This window comes from Aulonocara sp. 'chitande type north' Nkhata Bay, linkage group LG13 (genome assembly GCF_057382095.1).
Source record: "Aulonocara sp. 'chitande type north' Nkhata Bay isolate Kocher_YH1m ecotype deep benthic linkage group LG13, A_spYH_male_GT1.1, whole genome shotgun sequence".
Lineage (NCBI taxonomy): Eukaryota > Metazoa > Chordata > Actinopteri > Cichliformes > Cichlidae > Aulonocara > Aulonocara sp. 'chitande type north' Nkhata Bay.
This window is the reverse complement of record NC_141356.1, coordinates 8,004,237-8,024,902: the sequence shown is the minus strand read 5'-3', so window position 1 is coordinate 8,024,902 and position 20,666 is coordinate 8,004,237. Positions and strand designations below refer to the sequence as shown.

The 20,666-nt window shown below is 41.0% G+C and overlaps 2 protein-coding genes across 2 annotated transcripts in view; one reads left to right on the top strand and one right to left on the bottom strand.

Annotated features, from left to right (window-relative positions):
* cdh23 (cadherin-related 23) overlaps positions 1-20,666 on the top strand; it is a 197,426-nt gene that overhangs the window by 159,128 nt on the left and 17,632 nt on the right. The window contains exons 28-37 of the mRNA XM_086258526.1: positions 1,022-1,082; positions 1,507-1,655; positions 1,795-1,930; positions 2,572-2,960; positions 3,303-3,404; positions 3,559-3,561; positions 3,724-3,873; positions 4,484-4,612; positions 5,483-5,611; positions 5,759-5,986. Of these exons, the coding sequence (XP_086114652.1) occupies positions 1,022-1,082; positions 1,507-1,655; positions 1,795-1,930; positions 2,572-2,960; positions 3,303-3,404; positions 3,559-3,561; positions 3,724-3,873; positions 4,484-4,612; positions 5,483-5,611; positions 5,759-5,986 (1,476 nt within the window). The remainder of the gene's footprint in view (positions 1-1,021; positions 1,083-1,506; positions 1,656-1,794; positions 1,931-2,571; positions 2,961-3,302; positions 3,405-3,558; positions 3,562-3,723; positions 3,874-4,483; positions 4,613-5,482; positions 5,612-5,758; positions 5,987-20,666) is intronic.
* vsir (V-set immunoregulatory receptor) lies at positions 7,340-19,269 on the bottom strand. Its single transcript, XM_086258525.1, has 7 exons — positions 19,015-19,269; positions 12,190-12,591; positions 11,995-12,054; positions 11,786-11,896; positions 11,520-11,547; positions 10,956-11,131; positions 7,340-9,257 (listed from the first exon to the last, which is right to left on the bottom strand). The coding sequence occupies exons 1-7, from the start codon at positions 19,115-19,117 to the stop codon at positions 9,226-9,228; spliced, it is 912 nt and encodes a 303-aa protein (XP_086114651.1). The 5' UTR covers positions 19,118-19,269; the 3' UTR covers positions 7,340-9,225.

The following is a 20,666-nucleotide window of genomic DNA, read 5'->3' as shown; positions in this document are numbered from 1 at the left end:
TTTATGGACCAAGTGGTGCATTCCACTGTGTAGTGCCCTATTCATCACTCACCAATCTGACCCCCAGCCACTTTTTTTCCTCCCGTCTCCCCCTCCCCTCACCTCCTCTTTCTCCTCTCCTCTCTACATCTCTTTATAAAACTAATGAGACTGAAGTTGGGCCCCTCTTCACGGAGGGAGTGAGAGCGCGCAAAGGAGGACACACAGGGCAAGACAGAGACCGCGAGAGTGTGGGTCTCACTATATGCGTGCACCTGACTGCACATGTAAATGTGCTTGAATGAGCGTTTCTTCTGTGTGCAGTTAAGTCTGCACTTTGTAGGTACCTCCACAGATTTTGACACATTCACAGAGAAGCGAGGTGTGACATAAAGTCGGCCTCATCCAGTGCCGGCGACAATGCTGGATTCAGAAAGTCAGTCGTATGACATGGCCCATTCACCAGCATCCCAATAGGTTTCACTGTTTATCTGTGTACGCTGTGGAGTCGTGCTGTCTGTGCTGAGATTGGCTTTTTTTGGGTGTTTCTGGCCATCTGCCTGTAACACAGAGAGAGAGAGTTTATTGCTGCCAAGCTGCGAAGAGGTTGTTGTGGCAACAAGACACTGGGCACCCGGCAATGTGTGGTGCATGGGATAGTATACAGATTTCTCCCTCTGCCTTGACAATTATTAAAAATGCATATGAAATGTTCTGTCTGTCATCGGAGAAAGAGACTAGAAAAACTGAGATGCTCAAACCTTGTGGTAACCAAATCCAACTGTTTAAGTCTGTCATGATTTTAGTTTTGAGCAATGATAGCTCTCACATAAAGTTGCAATAATTGCCATTAGACTATCACTTTTTTTAAAGCGTGCCTTTGCCAATTTTAAAGCAAAAACAACTGCAGAGCTGTTTCCTTTCCCGGAGCTGGTTTGCTTTTCCATGTTATTTAGCATTTGATTAAGTTCCGTGATCCTGTGCAGATGTTTTAAGACAATGCAGATGTCTTTATTTGTTTTTTCATTTTTGGTCTGTAAAGGTTCAAGCTACAGATGCAGACCAGGGAGAGAATGGGAGAGTCCTGTACAGGATCCTCACTGGTAAGTGTCGCAGTCCTTTAGAAAACCTTTGCACGTGGTCATCCTGTTCGCTGATTGAATGTCTACAAGTTTAAACACAGTCTCAAAATATGTGATGGCAGCTTTGTGAAGATACGTTCTTTAGAAAATTGTCAACATAGTAAAATTCTCAAGATTCACTGATTTGATCATTCCTCTTGGTTCCTGTGCTTTAGCTTTACTCAGTGTGTATGAGTCAGGTCTTGCCAAAGAGTCAGAGTACTTGTGATGATGGGCTCTTTAAACAAGTTGAATTTGCCATGTCAGCAAATGAAATGACCCACTCAGTGGACTTCAGTAAACCTAGGTTAAATGTGCAATTTTGTTCAGGTCTCTTGGCTTCATCTCACCTTCCCTTCCTTTCACTGTCTCTCTGTCTGTGCGCTCGTGTTTGTGATGCATGCAGGGAACAGCAACAATCTGTTCAGTATAGAGAGAGACACCGGACTGGTGACAAGAGGCCTCAGGGCTCTGGACAGAGAAACCAGCAGCTCCCATATGTTGGAAGTGGAGGCGTACAACAGTGATGAGGGCAGCATGAGGAGCTCTGTGAGGGTGAGAAGCAGAGAAACCACATCCGATGAAAAATATATTATATGTGCATTATAATCAATTTGTTTGGAGGTGAAATTATTGTCTTTTATGTGGCTGTTCGATATATTTATTTAGGAAATGTGAACCGTCTCCTCCTCAGGTGATCATATACGTAGACGATGCCAATGATGAGGTGCCGGTGTTTACCCAGCAACAGTACAACCGTCTGGGCCTGAGAGAGACCGCTGGCATCGGCACCTCTGTGATTGTGGTGCGTGCCACTGACCGTGATACTGGTAAGTTCGGTTTCAAATATGGCAAGAAAAGGGAATGTTTGATTCCAGATCTTTTTAATAACCATTCAGCATCAGGTTTTCTTCATCTAACACCAAATGGAAATACATATTTAGCTGTGCTATTTAGCATAGCTTGTGCCTTTGATCATCAGCTTGCAGATCAATAAACCTAACACTAGTGGGTGCCTCCACAAAGAGAACAAACCAACCTCTTCTTTATTTTTTTTCCCCTCTGGTTTTGTAACTATGGTGCGCACGAAACATCGCAATTGGCATTTAAATCACTACTTCTGCTCCATGGCACAAACTTCCTCTTATTCACTTCCCGTTGGGTAAAGTGTTGCTTAGGCAGCTTCTGACGCATCTTGTGCCGTGACATACATTTTCCAAAACATTAGATCAGGATCAGGCCTGAAACCGAAATAAACATCATATAGCCAAAAGACCAGCGTTGACAACTGTGATTAATAAAAAATAGACTTGAGGAAAAAGGTTACGTTTTGTAACTATAGCTTCATCGAAACAATGTTACAAACTTTTAAAGTTGTTATTCTTAGTAACAGTAGGTGGGGGGAAAAACACCTTTTTATTATAAGTTGTTTTTCTTTGAAATGACACCTTTTTCCTCTCTTGCTGTTCAGGTGATGGTGGAGCCGTCGCCTACGCCCTCGTATCCGGCTCAGACCGCAAGTTTGAGGTGGACGTAAGCACCGGCCTGGTTACCACTGTGGACTACCTGGACTACGAGACCAAGACCTCCTACCTCATGAACGTCTCAGCCACCGACCAAGCTCCGCCGTTCCACCGCGGCTTCTGCACCGTTTACGTCACGTTACTTAATGAGCTGGATGAGGCCGTGGCCTTCTTCTCCGCTGGTTACGAGGCTTCGCTTCGTGAGAACATCGCCACAGGCACAGAGGTGGTCCAGGTGCAGGCGCAGTCTGCCGACAACTTGAACCAGCTGAAGTACCGTTTCGACCCCGACACGTCGCCCGCAGCTCTAGCCCTCTTCAAGATAGACAGCGTCACGGTGAGGTGGAAGAAAGGTCACTGATGATTTGATCACAGTGTGCATGCCTTGTTTTCATGTGTGCTTCATCCATTAACCGCAATGCGACTCAGTAACACCTCGTCCCCGGTGATTTAGGCTAACACTCGTGTTGCTGTATGACTGTAAGCTGATCAAAGTGCTTTAGGTGCTTTGAAGTCATTTGATTCCTTTGATAGATGAGAAATGGGGATTCCTTTGTTGATTTGTGTGATACTTGTTAATTTTCTTCTGTTTTCGTCGCTGTCACACTGGGACTTACATCTTGTATGGACTCTATGATGGTTACCGTATCTGCTGATGCGTGTCTGTGTGTTGTTTCAGGGCCGCATCACAGTGACAGGCCTGCTGGACAGAGAAAAGGGTGATATGTACACGCTGACTGTTGTCGCTGATGATGGAGGACCCAAAAAGGACTCCACTGTGGTACGCCCCTTTGTTGTGAATGGTGTTGTTTCGGGCCTACCCCTCCTATTATTGTGCCTTGTGGATTTATTACTTCATGTGTTTGTGTCTATTCTGGCGCAGAAAGCTAATGGCCTTCCTCTTTTATTAATTGCATCCCTCTCTGGAACTGCAGAAGGTAAGACGTTCTTTTTATGGGGAATGTTAAGTACAACAGTAAATGCGTTTGCTGTGTAACGTGATCATTATGTTTTGTTTGCCCGGGTTTATTTAATGTTCAAGGTAAGTATTACTTTGCAAATGTGGAATTTAACCTCCATTCGATCGTACCTCTGTACAGGTGTCCATCACCATTCTGGATGAGAATGACAACAGTCCAGAGTTTGACATCACATCTGATATTTCACGCGCCATCCCGGAAAACACACCCAAGGGTACAAAGGTGGCAGTAGTTCTGGGAAGGGACAGAGATGCTGGTTTAAATGGACTGGTGAGGGTTTTTTTTAAAACAGCAGAAAATAATGAAAGATCTTCTGTGTGTGGCGCTTAATATCATATCTTTTACTTTACGTTTTACTGCACTTAACAGCTGACAAAGAGCAAAAAAGACGTTGCTTCCCAAATATGGTGCTTTATTTTTTCACTTCTTAGTTCCTAACACATCCTGAATCAAGCAAGCGTGCTTTCCCGGCATCTCAAAAGTGAATGTGACATTTATAACTTGTGTTTCCCTTATTTTAGGTTGTGTATCTCTTAATCTGGCACTAGTACTACAAATATTTACTTCCTCAGATTGCAATACAAGAAGTCAAATTAAACTTATTTCAGTTTCACATCGGCTCTCTTAGATTTTGGCATCTCGATGGCCAACTTAAGCTGCCAGTATCACATTTTCCTTTTTTGCTACTTCCTACTGCGCAGGTTGTGGACTCTCACTTCTTATTTCTTAATTTACTTTCTTAATGTGAAAGAAAAGCTATTAAAAATACCCACACTCTCATTTTTGGTTGCAGTAAGTAGAAGTAATCATCTGACATTCAGTCAGTGACTGTCTGCCCCCATTTTTCTTTCACTCATTCTGACTTGTTGCTCTTTGCCAGGTCAATTTCACTCTGGTGGCAGGCAACATGGAAGATGTGTTCATGATCAAGACTGTGAACAACACTTACGGAGAGGTTTATGTCAATGCTCCTCTGGACAGGGAGTCTGTAGACCGCTATCTACTGAAGGTCAGATTACTATAGTTACTATAGGACAGTTTTACCAGACACCTGTGTCTCTTTCACATTCATGCTCTAAACTTACACCTCATCCCTGATTCAGCACAACAATGAACTAATTACTTGTCATACTTTTAACCAGGAACTCCAAACACATTTTACATGTTGGGCCACACACATAACCCCCATTTCTGTCACTGTTTAGGAAGTTTAATTAGATATTAAAATCATTGAAATGTCTCTGTATATGAAAAAGAAGTGCAATTCAACATTGAGTCTTGGTCAGTATGACGCATTGAGGTTAAATTCTAAGAAGCGTGTAAAATTACAGAGGAAGTTCTGGTAGCTTAGACTCAGACTGTCCAGTAATTATAAAACATGAAGTTCTTATTAATTCGAAGAAAAATCTCTGTGGTAGATTATGAAAAAACATCTTTAATTTTTTAACCATTAAAGAGTTAATTAATTACACTTGTTAGGATGAATGGCAATGGGGGAGGTCTTTCTTTAGTACAAAAAGTTCAGAAAATACAGTTTCAAGTCCGAGATCTTACTTCACATTTTCCAAAGCCATTCAATGGCCAGATTGGAGTGTTTGCTGGGCCGATTCTGGCCCCCAGGCCTTATGTTTGATGCTTTTAATTGAAAACCAAATAGACATTTTTTGAGACTGTTGTTCTGTAGAGACAAAAGGCACAAGTGTTTTTCATTTACTCGTCATGTTTTAATATTATTGATGTTAATGAAAACAGATTTTAATAAAGTATTCAAAGTGCATGCGTTTCGTTTATTTATCCTCTGTGGGGTTTAATGCCAGGTATCAAAATGCATGCTGAGGCTTGTGTTCTAATGCACATCAGTTCACATGTATTGTTTTAGGTCCGTGCCACTGACAATGGCTCACCTCCCAGACACACGGACCACTCTCTCACCATCAACATACTGGACGTTAATGATAATGCGCCAGTTGTTGAGAGCCAGAGGGGCTACAACGTCAGCGTGAATGAGGTAGGGATGCACTCGACACACGATCTAAGCTAAGCAAGCCAGTGATGTCAGTGTATACAGAAATAGTATTCAGCTGGTAAGTTTTATTATAGTCTACCACAGATGATCCATAATTTAACAAGGCTTCTTTTTTGATGTATTTTGCAGAACGTTGGAGGAGGTACATCAGTCGTCCGTGTGATGGCGACAGACCGGGACATCGGTCCCAATGCCATGCTGTTTTACTATCTCACTGCTGGAAACCAGGACCTGACCTTCCGCATGGACCGAGTGACCGGAGAGATGGTGACGCGCCCATCCCCTCCCGATCGAGAGCGCCAGGCCGAGTACCGACTAACGGTCACCGTGGAAGATGACGGCACGCCACCTCTGTCGGTAGGGCACAGCAGTAAGCATGGCATTACAACATGCTGCAAACATATCTTATTAATATCAATTCCAACAATTTTTTCCTTTAGCTACTCTCAGATCACTGAGAGTATTGAATCTGAATTCATCAGGATAATAAATAACTAACCATTTTTTGTGTTTGTAAGTGTGCATGCATGAGGTAGACATGAATAGTTCTGCCTCTATGGGCCACATTTACAAACACGTAGCGCCGCCGCAATCTGTGTTGTGACGTAAATAGTACTGCCAGACGCCACAGCTCAGTGGATGAAAAGAATGTGTTATTTTTGGCACTTGATATTAAAGTAAACTCACTGCAGCTGTGTTGGGAAAACAAAACAGACACCTACGAGCGCTATTTGGGGATTTGTAATTTACCCCATTTTTAAAAATTGGACTCATGTGTTGGCCCGGCGACCTGTTCAGGGTGTACCCTCCCTCTTGCCCCTATGATACCTAGCATAGGCTCCAGCAGTATGCAGACAGATGGGTTATTTTCAGTGTACTAATAATGGATATAAGCTCTCAAATAACACATGTAAGTGTTATATTTAAGAAATAGATGTTAAAATAATAACTGGGAAATATACTTAAATGAAATTTCAAGGTGAGTTTCAGGACAAATGATGATGATGAGTAAAGTTGAATAATACTGGTTAAGAGGATTCAGCTTCTTATACATAACAGTTTTGATCTTACTCACACTCTTGTCCGAGACACGGGTTCTGTTAAGGTCTGCTTAATGCTTTCTTATCTGCTTGACCTAATTAAGGCACAAATATGGCAAATATAAAATGCAGGAAGACAAATATAGTGGTTTCTTGATATTCTCTTTAAGTTAAATGGCTTTCATTTTGTCAAAACGAAAGCCACAATTCACATTTCTTCTTTTCCCCTTTGTGTGCTTATACAGAAGGAATAATGTACAGTACTGTATGAGTCACAAAGGCATCCACTGTCATGTAACTTGTACTTGAGTTTTGTGCTATAAATTTACTTTACACCTATAATAATGCACATTTTTTTAATGCATTGTATAAATAGTCAATGTAAAGCTGGAGAAAAAGCTGGGAAGAGAACAATGGCCATCACCGGGGATTTTCACTTATCAGTCATCTAGCTCTGTCTTTTCTCATGAAACAAGATGCTAAGCTTGTTTTATCATTTTCTCTCCTCAATGCCGGTCTCCCTCTGGTGTGCACCATCTTAGAAGCACACAAGTGGAACAACCTTGTTCTATCTGTGATGGCTCCCCAGACAGAAGTGCAGTATGTCCTTGTAATGTAATAGTTTTGGAGACCTGCCATTTGAAAGGAACAACTGAGAGACACAAGGCTTTAAAGTGCCACTTTATTATAAAAGCCACTAATAGCAGGATTCAGCGGTAATATACAGAACAAACATGCTAATTACAAGCCTTTTTGTATTTTGTTAACGTTTGCGCTCATGTCAACATGTGGTCACAGTCCAGATTTTTTTTAAAAACACACATACACAGACACACATAAGCAGGCATAATGGAAAACACAAGCATTTAAACACAAAAAACAATCATTAACTCTTAGAGAATAAAAACATCTTTACATAATAACCCGAACTGTACACTTGCTACACATCGTTCTAGAGAGGATTTCCTCCAAGCACCTCCTGTACACCTCAGTGTGAAAAAAACCCACCGGTGGTTTTTACAGTCACACTAAATAATATCAAAAATGCTGTCATATATACGTTCGCCCTTCTTCTCTTAAGCCAAGTTGTGTTCACTGATCTTAGGTTAACATTTTAAAGCTTTTTTCCCGCACTTTCACTTGAAATATTTGATATTTATCAAACAGCCCCATTGCACACGTACTAATAAAATACAAATGAATACTACAATATATTTTACCACAGTCAAATAAAAAAAATAAAAAACAAAAATATTCATAAAAGATTTACTTCCACTGCAGTGATTAAACTGTTTTAAGGTTTTTGTTGTTGTTCTTTATTTAATAAAAATCAGCTACATTCAAGAGTAAAAAACAATAAACATTTTGTTTAGAATTATTGAACTGTACACGAGCACAAGCAAGAACGTCTTTTCTGAATGCTTTTTCTAAATTCTTCCTGCAATTTTCAGCACTTTATGAGAATATTTAAGGCCACTGTGAAGGGCTGCGTTTCTGGAAGCACAGGAAGGAAAGACAGTATTTAAAGCAACAGAGTTTACGCATAGCTGAGGTAGCAAAGAAGAAATAGAAAACATGGCAAGTTCAAGTTAAAACAGAGGAACAGCATAATGCCTGTAAAAGCAAAAACTGTTCTTTTTTTGTACAAGACCTTTGGCACTTCTCTGATGATTGAGAGTTCGCTGGTGCAGACGGCTTATGTCAAATGACTAAAGGGAGAAAAGGGTGTTAAGTCGTCCTCACACCAGTTGTTCGGTTTTAAAAAAAAAAAACATGAAGAAGAAAGAAAACAAAAACAACACTGTTTGCTTCCTGGAGATGTAACCTTCCTGCCTTCTTGTGTAAAGGTTACAACATCAACAAGTTAAAAAGTAGTCTTGTGTGGGGTCTTTTACATAGGATTGTTTCTTAGACAGCTTGTGCATTTAGCAAATACATAAAGACAGATTTACAATAAGTCTTCGGTTGGCCCCCTTACAGTTACAAAGAAACCACAAGAGTGACACAGGAAATTTACAGAAATCATTGTGAGTTCTTTAGGGTTTGACTTGCCCTAAACAACATGCCACCCCTGCACATTTTCTATAGCATAGATCTATGGTTGGTGTGCTTGCTGACATATAGAAACCGCAATACTGACACAAATTATACAGACAGTCACGCAAAGTGAGTTATTTAGGGCTGGAATCAAAAACATGCCAACACTATTATAAGCAGTGTGTTTCATCCAAACGAGGTACCTGATTCGAATGAATGGTTTGCAAGCCATCGCCAGTGTTTGGATGTAAAATGAAGCACAACAAGTCGTCACGAGCCAAAGTTCACTTTTTGCCTGCAGCTGTTGTTGCAGGTGGAAGTAGTTTATGAATCAAAGAAATGCAGCCTTCTTTTTTCCCTCCTTGGGTCCAGACAATGTACAGACTAAAATCCGGGGTTATTCTGAGATGGCTCGAAGGAGAGCGTCCGTCTGAAGGCAGAGAGAAGAGGAAGATAGTTGCGGGGCTGTTTCCAGATCAGCAGTTTGAGTGATGATTGAGGTTCAGCTCCTCTTGAAACCTACAGGAACTCTGGAAACTCAGGGATGGCAGCTGCAAGCAAAGACAGTGCATGTCAGTGAGAGCACAGAAATCATTGTAGGTATCACTATCCACCTACACAAACATACAATTCGTTTCTTTTCCTTTTTTTGTTATGTGGAAAATTAGATATGGGGGTGTTCGAACATGCAAATGTGCACTTCCTGCCTCAAACATACCTGATCTTTCAAAAGTCAAATGAAAAAATTGAAAGAATTTCCTTTGTTTAACTTTTTTTTTTCCATAACTCCCACATCTCAGAGTACTACAGACACACATGGAGACTGATCAGTTCCACAGAACTACTCGTGTTTCTGAAAACTCATTAAAAAGCAGAACAACAAGGCCTTGGGTCTGGGTTGCGACATGCTAGCGATAACAGGGAAGTGCTGCTTGTTGAATTCCGCAAAGTTTAAGGTCAGCAAGTTGGAAAAAATGAAGAAGAAAGCTAAAGTGTGGCCTCCATCCATGTAACATGAAACCTTATGAGAAGCTGTGTATTTCAACATAACATCTGTGGACCACTGAAGGAAATGAGCTCCGGCATGGAAAATCCTCCTTGACAAATGTCAAAGATATTGTTTTTTATGTGGAACATATGAAGGTTTTATCAATAATTTTGACTTTTCTTTGCAGACGGGAAACATAGAGATCACACCAAGAAATGGAAAAGGCGTCCAGCTCCCCAGTAAAAGAATAATGTTTGATTGAAGAGGCGAAAACTGCAGCATATGGCACAATTTTACCTTATGTTTATGTTTCTCATTTCTGTTTGAGCTTCAGGAAGGCTTGTCCATATATTCACCTATTACAGTGTTGAAACCTTTATGGGTTGCTTAAGGCTGTATACTCAGTAAGTTGTACCTTACCCTCTTCCCATGCACATCTCAAACCGTGCTATAAGGAAATGGGGGCAATCCGCCTCAGTATGCCTGGAATGTCTGCACAGGTGTCCCAGGAATCGGCAGAAAAACACTAAGGATTGAACCCCTTAACCGTGTCTAATGTTTCAATATTATTTCAAGTTGAGTCAGAAGGAACAACTGAAGGAGCCATTAGTGTTCAATGAGAGTGCTGATGGGTGGAGAATGACTTGTGAGAAGAATTAAGAAGAGGACAGTGTAAGGGGGTGGTTTCGTGTGTGTGTGTGTGTGTGTGTGTGTGTGTGTGTGTGTGCGGGGGGGATGAAATCTCCTACACAATATATTTTCAGAGTCATGCAAGACTCAGCCCAGCTGTTTTTGAGTGTGCAGCTACGCACTACAAATTCACGAGCATCTTTCCACCAACACTTCCACCAAACGCAGGATGTTTCAGCAAAAGCACAGAAAGAACTAGTGGTTCTTGATTGCATCAGTCTTTTACCAGACTGAGTGCACATTTTGATATAGGTGTCTTGCAAAACCCTTGTGTGCAATGCAGTTACACGCATATTCCGGTACTTTTTCATTTTTGTTTTTTAAGTGTTTCTTTTTTTGAGTGTGAAATAAATGTGAACAAAGTGATTTGCATTCATTCACAACAATAAGAATATCGGAACAACAGATATAACACACTAAGCCATGTAAATGACCTCTAAAAGTGAGATGACTTGCACTGCCTTTTTGGGCTTTGATGTTTACCAGTGGAAGGTCCCTTATGTCAGCGACTCAGTCTCAGCATGAATATTGTATGAGTACAAGTTGTGAGGCAGGGTGGGGGGGGTCCTACCTTCTGCTGGGAAGAATACGTCGCCATGTGCCGGAGGAGAAAGGGGTGTTCCCGGTTCGGACAACAGGTGGCGACCTGTCTCGGATGACTGCCTGGTCATGATCTGAGAAACAGTGCGGGTCTTTGTTTCTGGTGATCCCCCTCGAAACACTGGGTTTTCATGGCCCAGAGCCTCACTGAACACACACACACATACATGAAGAAGAAGCATGATTACAAGTGAGCAACTTTCAATATGACCCAGTAAACTGTTTCAAAACTTTCCTAGAGACATGCAAGAGTTTCATGTTTGTCACTTTGGATTTAATAAGGGATTTTCTGTAATGACAATTTAACACTACACTTAAATGATTAGCAGTAGGATTTGCATATACAGGACACATCATGGCAAAAGAAAAAAAATGTATACATGGTTTTAACTAGTTTATTTTAATGAGGCTAGTGGGTTTAATCTAGCTATTGTGTCACAAGTGTTGTGGCCACCGTGTTCACAGTCTATTATTCTAAGGAGCAGCTGTGTTTTGAAGCTGGTCGCTGAGATCAGCTGCCTGTGGGAAACCTTACCTGTCCATCCTCACTAGCTCTTGTCCACCTGGGAGAGAGGAAATAGGAAATGGGCCATTGTAAATGAATTGAAACAAAGCGGAACACTACAAAAAGACTATGAATGCGCTTCCTACTGTGTGAAATACAGTTAATCGAGCTCACTGACAGGAAACGTGTCAGAACAAACACTATGGGAAGTCCAGTGTGAGAGACTTATGTGGCCCAAAGGTGGAAATTAAGTGTGAGTGTGTGTGTAGCTGTTTGTGCACATCAGTAATACATACGTCTTCCTAACGGTGAATTCTCCCTCTGTTTGTACACGAGCACTAGAATAAGAGGCAGGGACAGCAGAGCCACGATGCAGGCTGTTATAGCCAAGGCCACTGGCACAGAGCCTAGGGAAGCAACAGACAGGCTGTGAGTTTAATAACATCACGAAATAACTGCCTCAGACATTTATTGGTTGAAGGCCTGAATAATGTTTCATACTTACTTGCAGTACTTGCAGTTGGTGTGGGATCCCAGACAGTGCAATTCTGAAATCCTTTCCTTGCTGGAAAGAGATAAATAAATCGGTTCTCACTCGTGTCAAAACAGTTTCACTGTTCAGCAACATCAGCTCCTGAGCTTCTTGCAAAATATATTATTGATAACCTTAGTGCACATTCACAGCGTTTGACATACTTACGCGGTATAACTTGTAGAATAACATGGTTGTAGGCTTTCTGCACCAAGCTATGTTTATTGAATTCTAGAATCCCACAGCAGTAGCGGCCCTGGTCCGAAGGTTTCACATTCTCTAGAATCAACCAGTGGTTGTGCCCCATGCGATCCATCTTCACTCCTGGTGGCAATGTGCTGTTACGGTGTGGGTGAGAAAAATTCCTTGGGCCCATTCCTGGATGACAGTGCTGGTCACTGTGGGCTGTGAAGAGCCAAGTGCTCCTCACAACATCGTTGGGGGAAAGCAGGGTACCTTTCTGGACGCACGTCATGTTGACTCTTGCACCTTCAGGACAGGTGTAGTACAGGTGGGGAGGAGAAGCAATCAGCGTGGAATGGGGCTGGGCGTGGTGTGTCTCACCTTTAGCTAGAGAGAAAAGACAAAAGCAATGGAAGAATGTAGTGCATTCAACTTCCTTTGAGATGGTACTTCCTCCTTTCTACGTATCCATAGAAATGTTTAAGTTTAGGGATGCTAATGTTAGGGTGTCGCTACTGAAAGAGGCGGGACAGTGAAACTTGTGGCCAGCTTTTAATAGGATCACACCAACTACAACAGTGATGCAAATGAGTTCTCAGATCATTTGCATCTTCACTGTGTGTACTCATGGGTGAGACTGTGCCATATTGATTTATTTCTGTTTGCTTATTTAATAACACTTCAATGTAGTATAAATATGATTATTTATTAAAATTGGGATAAAGTGTAGGTGTAGAGTAAAGTGTAAGAAAGTGGCTGTGAGTGTGAGTCAATCCAAGGGTACAGATATGTATAGTATAGTTGAATGGATGTATAGATGTATAACTGCACATGTTTTACGTATACATATCAGTGTGGAGTGCGTCACTGACGGATCATTTGCTGGTATAACTTTGGAACGAGAAGACAGGAAGGAGAAGTAGGATCATATAAGTTTATACTTCTTCATTCTAATAAAACAAAAACAAAAATGAGTCTTTTATTTGCTGATGTTTTATATATTGCTTTATTATTATTATTATTATTTTGTTTCAACAACTCCCATAAAGCTCAAAGTACTCAAAGCAACCTTTCTGGTTGTTCCTACTAAAGACTTACTAAACTAAGTCTCCAGCACTATATTTCACCATAATGACAAACACAGAGTCACAAGGTCAAAGCAATAATAGCCATTCTTGTTATTATTCTGTTCGGTTCAGATCACACAAATTCCCTATAGCTGTCTATTACAGATGACCCAGAAAAACCAGAGGAAAAAAGGAAGTACAAATATAAGTCGCATCTGGTTTGGCAGCGGGCCTTTCCAGGGTACAAACTGCCAGGGAAAAATTACATAACGAAAGATTTTAAAAAAGCAAAGGATAAAACCCTACAGTGACATTTTGATAATAACATGTTTTGAGCAATTTGAAATTAATGTAGAAAATAAATGGCAGGTCTGCTGAAATTAGTTGCACACCTAAAAGTTGCGCTGAGTTGAGTTCCTGCCAGGTACAGTGAGTCATTGCACAAGTAACCACAGTAAAAGCAGTAATTTTATCACCTGCCAAACTTAACATGGGCTTTAGTGGCACACTTCTGCATGCTTCCTGGGTTTTTGTGCAAAGTTTGCTTCCTATTTTGTACATTTAAACTGTGGTTAAAAATCATGCATAGTTTGCTGTCTTGAAAAATATACAAATGTCCTGAGGGAGTTAAATCTCTTGTTCCTCTTTGTGAGCTACAGAAATATAGGCAGGAACTTCTTCATCTCTTAAAATGGGGACAGTATAAAAAAAAATCCCACTGAAGTTCTGTTTATTAACTTTAAATATCATCTTGCTGTTTGGTATTAATACACAGCAATTGTTGTGTATCGATTATGTGTATTAATATCTCAAAGGATGGTACGCTCAAAGATCTTCTGCACACACTCATGTACATTCAGGAAACCGGCTGCACAGCTGTGAGCCCGTTCTCAGCTTATTGCATAAACCTTTCTCCCTCTCTCACTCTCTGCCTCAACCACATCCTGTTGTGAATTCTTCAGTGTTGCAGTGGAATGCATGAATAGATAAACATAAATTGTGTGCTTTCAATGATTATTGCATTGCAAAAACACAACAAAATGAGCTCATCCTCAGGCTAGGCAGTGTGATGCCACTCTCAGAACCTCACTTTAAAGCAGACACATGATCTGGAAAATGCACACCCTATATAACGCCTCGCTATGTTGTAAAAGAGCAGCGTAAAAAGGCTGTCATTCTCTAGCTTTGTCAACGGACTCATTATTTTGTAATGATCTGCCTTTGTAACAGATGATTAAAGAATGCTTACTGCTGCAAAAGTTACAGGAAGGCTGCATGCACGGGTGCGTGTGTGGGTGGACTGCAGAGAAAGAAGAGTTTGCCCACGTATGTGTATCTTTTATAATGACACCATGGCAAAATTTTACAGTAAATGTGTGTGTGTATGTGTGTGTGTCCATATCTCTGTTTGGGAAAGTCAGGGTGGAGTCTCAGTCAATGCCAGAATTTGGGGAGTGGACTTCCTTCCTGAGTTATCCCAGCACATAAACACTTCCACTCCCCGTTTCTTGCTCATTATTCCATGAAGCCAAACTTCAGATGTTGCAAACTTCGTGTTTCTTTATGTGATAAAAACCTCGAGCAGGTTGGACCACTACCCACAATGCCAGTAATTATAGCGTTGGAGATGACTGTCCCTGCTGATTTATGCTCACTATTAATGTTGGGGATTAACCTGTAAATCAGAGTCTTGATTAAACTATTTAAATGTGTATAAAATGCCAGTCATTATTTCCTAGCACATCTTTACTGTATTTGTCTACACAACTATTTAAAAAAAAACCCTAAAGATCAGCTTTCCTACAATATGAGGCAATACATTAACCAGTTTACACATTACTTACACAATTACTTGATCATTCAAACAGTGGGGGATTAACTTTGTTGTGCCTGCCGCATTACAGCCATATCCCAAACTTTAAAAACTTTGGTCCTAACTCTTTGTGTTTGCACAGATTCATTTTAACTTGTTCTGCTGACCTGCTTGTTGCGGTGCGTTCTCTATTAATAGTTTTCTTAGAGAGCTACTGCTTCGTTTAAAGTCTTTTCCCCTGCTAGTTATGAAAAAAATAAGCTGACAAGCTTCATCAAAGAAAGAAAAGTAATTTAAAAGCTCCCATGTTTTATTAGTTCCCTAACAAGTTCAGTTATGTTGTTCTATGTAGCTGTATAATTTAGATAGTTAAATCTCCAAAGTAACTACCCATGTTTTTGTGAATCACTGAAAGCACTTCCACATGCGTCTAAGCCTGCAGAAACTTTTGCTTTGAATGTGATTAGAGTGGATTTAACTACTTGCTGGCTCTTACTGGCAGTGCTACTTATTTGTAAGGGGAAGCTGCACCGTGCAAACAAGCCAGAATTAATAAGCACACAAGTGTTTTTGTCTAAATATTAACAGAATCAGCTGCTGTTAAATACAGCAGAACAGTCGATCACCTTTCCTCTTTCATTGGCTGGCACATTTGTTTGCACAGTATGTGTGCATCCTGTGTGTGTGTGTGTGTGTGTGTGTGTGTGTGTGTGTGTGTGTGTGTGTGTGTGTGTGTGTGTGTGTGTGTGTGTGTGTAACACAATGTTAGGTCGATGCCATAATTCTGTATTCGGGGCTGAACTCTACTGGAGCCATTGTGTGTTAGGAAAAGCAATAGGAAGACCTGGGATGGTGATTAAAGTGAAACTTTTATCCCCCCACTGTTCATGGCTTCCTAGTGGGACAATAGGAGAGGAAGCCCTTCGCCTCTCCTGTTTCACACCCACCCTACCTTCCTCTTCTCCTAATTTCATTTTGACAGCTCTTTAAGCTTTCTGTAGACCTATTTCACAGAAGTGATGCATATCGAAGGCGAGAGTAAAGACAGCATTTTTTTCGGTAAATATAGCTAAATGTTAACTAATTGCTGGGGGAACAGCTTGGAAGAGCTAATGTGCACACACATTTCTTACCGACAACGCTGTGATCTTTAAATAGGTATTCAAAGGAAATGAATATGATTTTTTTTAGCATGCCAAGTGGGTGGCGTTTGCAGTGTCGGTACTACCTGAGCTGTCTCGATGTGGTTTCCAAACCAACAAGCTATGCCATGTGTCTGGAACAGTCTGATTTTCTCTTGCATGTATACAACAGACGTGTTTTTGGCTCAATTATACATATAAGTTTCCTCCTCTGATCACTGTTCTCAGAATCCTGATAGCCCCCGAGGGCCCAGAAACAGGCCCTCCTTTGTATTAAGGCAGAATGCCACCTGTTTAGGACATGTTGCCACTGACAGCTTTCTTTCGTTCAGACATGAATGATAGTCTGTGCTGATTAAACATATATTAACCCTGCTAAAATTTCCCCACCTTTGACGTCTTGAATAACCCTGTGGTGAGTCTGCACGGTGATATTACCTCATGTTACAGAAGCTGCTGAACCCTTCAGATAAATCTGGTTTTCTCAAACTGCATTAATCCTCTACTTGCAAGTGTTGTTTCCCAACACATATCCTGCCCTTTTCACACCCACTGTAATGGTAATGATGATCAAACCCATTACAGGGTGTTAGTGAAAGCAGCAGGAGACGAGCTCCTCTCTAAAGTAAGAGAGTTTCAGTTAAAGCCCCTGGCATGAAATGGCAAACAGATGCACCTTTTCAGCAACAGGAAGCCTTTTAAATATGTTGCTCTACACTCTACATTGTCACAAAGGGAAGTGGTTATGGGTCACAGCTGCAGGTCAACGTTTAGAGATTTACATTTTCTTATAATAATCTGATGTGCCCCTTGGTACTTTGTAAACTAAATTTGTGGCAGCATTTTCCAAAATAACGTGTGCACTTTGTGTGTTTAATTTGTCTTCCTCTTTCTTTTCTTCTTGACATAATAAATGGCATGTAAATGGTTGTGTAATGACAGCTTTGTGAGAAGTTTTACAACACGATTGCACAATTATTTCCTCACTTTAAAAATGAAGGTGGCCTCTCATTTCAGACGTGGAAATGAGCAGACGTGGGCCTTTCTGTCTTTTCAAAAATGGTAAAAATCCGGGGATTACATCATTTTTAAAAACTGACTTCATTATTATAAACTAACTTCCTCTTTTTACTTTGACCTTGCCTTCCTGTTTTTCACTACATCGTCCAGTGTTAAACCTTTTCTGGCACAGTTTAATGTCTTCATATCTCAGGTCGCATTAGGTTGAAAGCAGAGTCAAGGTTCCACCAACAGTGGTCATCACTGTGTCCTTGAGCTGTTCAGAGAAACGCCCTTGCGAGAGAAAACCCCTTGCTAGCAGCATGAAGGCCGCTGCTTTTGATGACTCATATTATGATTTTACTACAAATGCACAGACCTTTCAAAATCTGATGACCAGAAAAATTTCAAGCCGAAGACGGGGCCTCCCCCTCCCCATCTTCAGCTTATTGCTGCATAGGTAAAAGATTTGCCCATCTGGCACATGTGACCAAGCACAATCCCTGCCACAACACGAGCAGAAAAGGAGGCAGAGAAAGAATGAGTAATTTTATTTTTACTCACTGGTTGGAAAATTGGCACCGTTTGGTTCCAGTTTTTTTTTATGGGGAAGACACCCACTGCTGGCAGTGGCAAAAACAGCTGTTTTCATCATAAGCTGAAAGGAAGGAAACGTCCCAACAAGGAAGACATAACAAGACTGAAAGGAGGAAACTGTCTTAAACGATACGGATTTCATTGTGCTGCATAAACAATTCAGAAACATATCAAATGGTATATCTGAGTCACTGAATGTTTTGGCTTTATACCTGAATCCCCACAAGCAACTGCTCTAGAAACGCTTTGATTTGTATAGAGTTTAAGTAAAACATTACATTCGCTTTTGGGTGAGCTTATTTAAATCCTAAAGGCGAAAGCTGATAACCTCTCCCGAGTTTTTAAGCGGCGTTTGAAGTGAAGGACCCTACACCCCGGAGGCGACAGCTGCATCTCTTCTCTCCTCCGCCGTCAGTTGCCTAAACTTCAGCCAATCCCAAATTCCCTTTTATAAAATAAATAAATGAAGTGTGGGTATGATCGCAGCTCCCAGCTGAATCCCCAATAAATTCCAAGAAAACAGAAACCTACGGACGTCTTAAAAAGATAAACTATGTGCAGTTCTTGCGCACAAGGAAGTCTTTTCCTCAACTTCTTTCAGAGGATCAACTTCTTGCGTTTTTGCAGCCGCCTCTTTTCGTGTCCGCTGCATTTATTTTACAAGTTGTTTTGAAACCTGGGGGGGAAGGGGGGGGGGGGGTCTTCTGATCTCGTCAAGCTCAAAGTCGCTGACTTTAAGGTGGATTTACACTCCACTGGGCTGCATCCATGGCGGGCGGTTTAAACAGCTCCACGCCAGATGTTCTGTCTCAAAACAGCAACAAACCAACTCAGTAAAAACCTAGAGACACGCGAGATAAAATAACGGGCTTACAGGGTCGCTGCGTTCAAGTGCATGTCGTAAAAAGCTAACAGAGGTTAAAATATCAAAGTCAGAGTGTGCAGAGGGTTTACTGTCATTGGTACAGACACGTAAGACACAGCAAGTTGGCTGTTTTGTCCATCTAGATGCTTTTTAGATCTATATATATATATATATATATCAGTGTGTGACAGGTGACTTTTCTAAAACAGAGAATCCATCTGTGACTCCAGTCAACTAGCCGCTCACTAAACAACACAACTGACAAGTTCATACACGCCCGGATCAGCCAGTTAAGCGAGTCTTAAAAGGATGGACGTGTGTGCTTACCTCCAGCTATGCAAAGCAAAAGCGACCAAAACACGAACTTCTTTCCCCAGACTGATGAGCGACGGAGTGAGACCCATTCCATGGCTGTCCGGATAAACAACATTTGGCTTTCAACTAGATCTACAAGTAGCCTTTGTTCAACTTTCTTCCCATTCAGTCTAAAACTAGGCGACTTGTCTGAACTTTACTCCAGAACAGTTGGGGAGGTTTATCGTCCCTTGTCTCTCCAGCTTCTCTGAGTTGTGAAGCAGCGTGACAGTCCCTTATTCGCTCCTCCTCATTGTTTCCCTTTCTCTCTCTCGCTCTCAGTGACCCACCCACTATCCTTTCTCGCAAAAAGAGCCTCACAGATACTAGTTTGTTTTTTAACGGCAATGTTGATATAAATGTTTAGGGATTTAAAAATTATGTATATATTTATTTTTGTGTTCCTGTCTGTTAGACTTATATTAAAAGAGTTTGAGCTGTTTTCAGTGGTGCAAAGTTTAAAATGTTGCATCATCACATTTTTGGGGGCAGCCTGCAGGCTTTTACATCTGCATACTGTAATCGCACCAAAGTATTACCTTATCAGCTCGCTCAGTCATTGTTTATATTATTGTTAGCTTTCACACGGTAGTTAGCAAATGACCATCAAGACATATGTTGACTCGACATGTGTTGCACATAGTATTGAGGGTGCTGGAGTCTTTTGGTGGAGAAAACAAACCCTAATTATGTGATTAAACTGTTTCTAAATGAGCTTGTTCTGTTAACGGACATTTTCAGACTGGTGCATATCTGACCACTATATCTGTGAGATGTCACAATATCAGGAAATGTCTGCTGACTTGTAAGATTTTACTTCTAGTTAGGTATGTCTAGAAATATCTAGACGTTTAGTCTGTGATAGTCTGCAGGCCGGAAGACGTGTTTTGGAGTGGTAGAATATATTTCTGATAAATCTCAATAATGTTTATTGCGAATGCTCAGTATCCAGTTTGTAGCAAACTGGGATTTTGTTTGTTTCCAATCAGATTTTTTTCAGGCACAATTAAGACTGAGATGACCCCAGTGGCATCACGAGGACACAAAACATAAACGTGACAGTAAGAGAGCTCTTTTACAAGTAAATTGATCTTCCTGTGAAAAACGATCGCACTTCACCTTTGGGCCTTGAAAGTTTTACTGACGTCTTTTCTTTTTTTTGATTTTGCCAAAAACTATTTAGAGTAAACAAAGCTGTGGTGATATTCAGGTTATCACTTGGTGGGTTTTGTTTTTGGAGCATTATAAAATTCGAATGACGAATTTAACCCCCCCAGCCTGAAGGGCCAGGTTAGTCGCTCGTTCTTATTGCAGCACTGGTTGGGGAACTGGTGGAGCAGGAACTTGCATGACCTTTATCTCTTGCAGTGATACCTTTACTTCTGCTGATGTGTCAAGATCTGAACAACCAGAAATGAGTTGGAACAGGCTGGGCTTTATGGCTCACTTTCATGATTTTGCAGTTTTGGTTCTCACAAGATATTCTTTCAGCAAACAATGCACCTGTTTTTATTTATTTGTTTTATTATTCCTTCATATAAAGTGAATGCTGAATATCCAGTGTCACATGAGAGCATCACAAGTGTTTTGTTGTGTTGTTGACCTTTGCACGCCCAACTGATGAT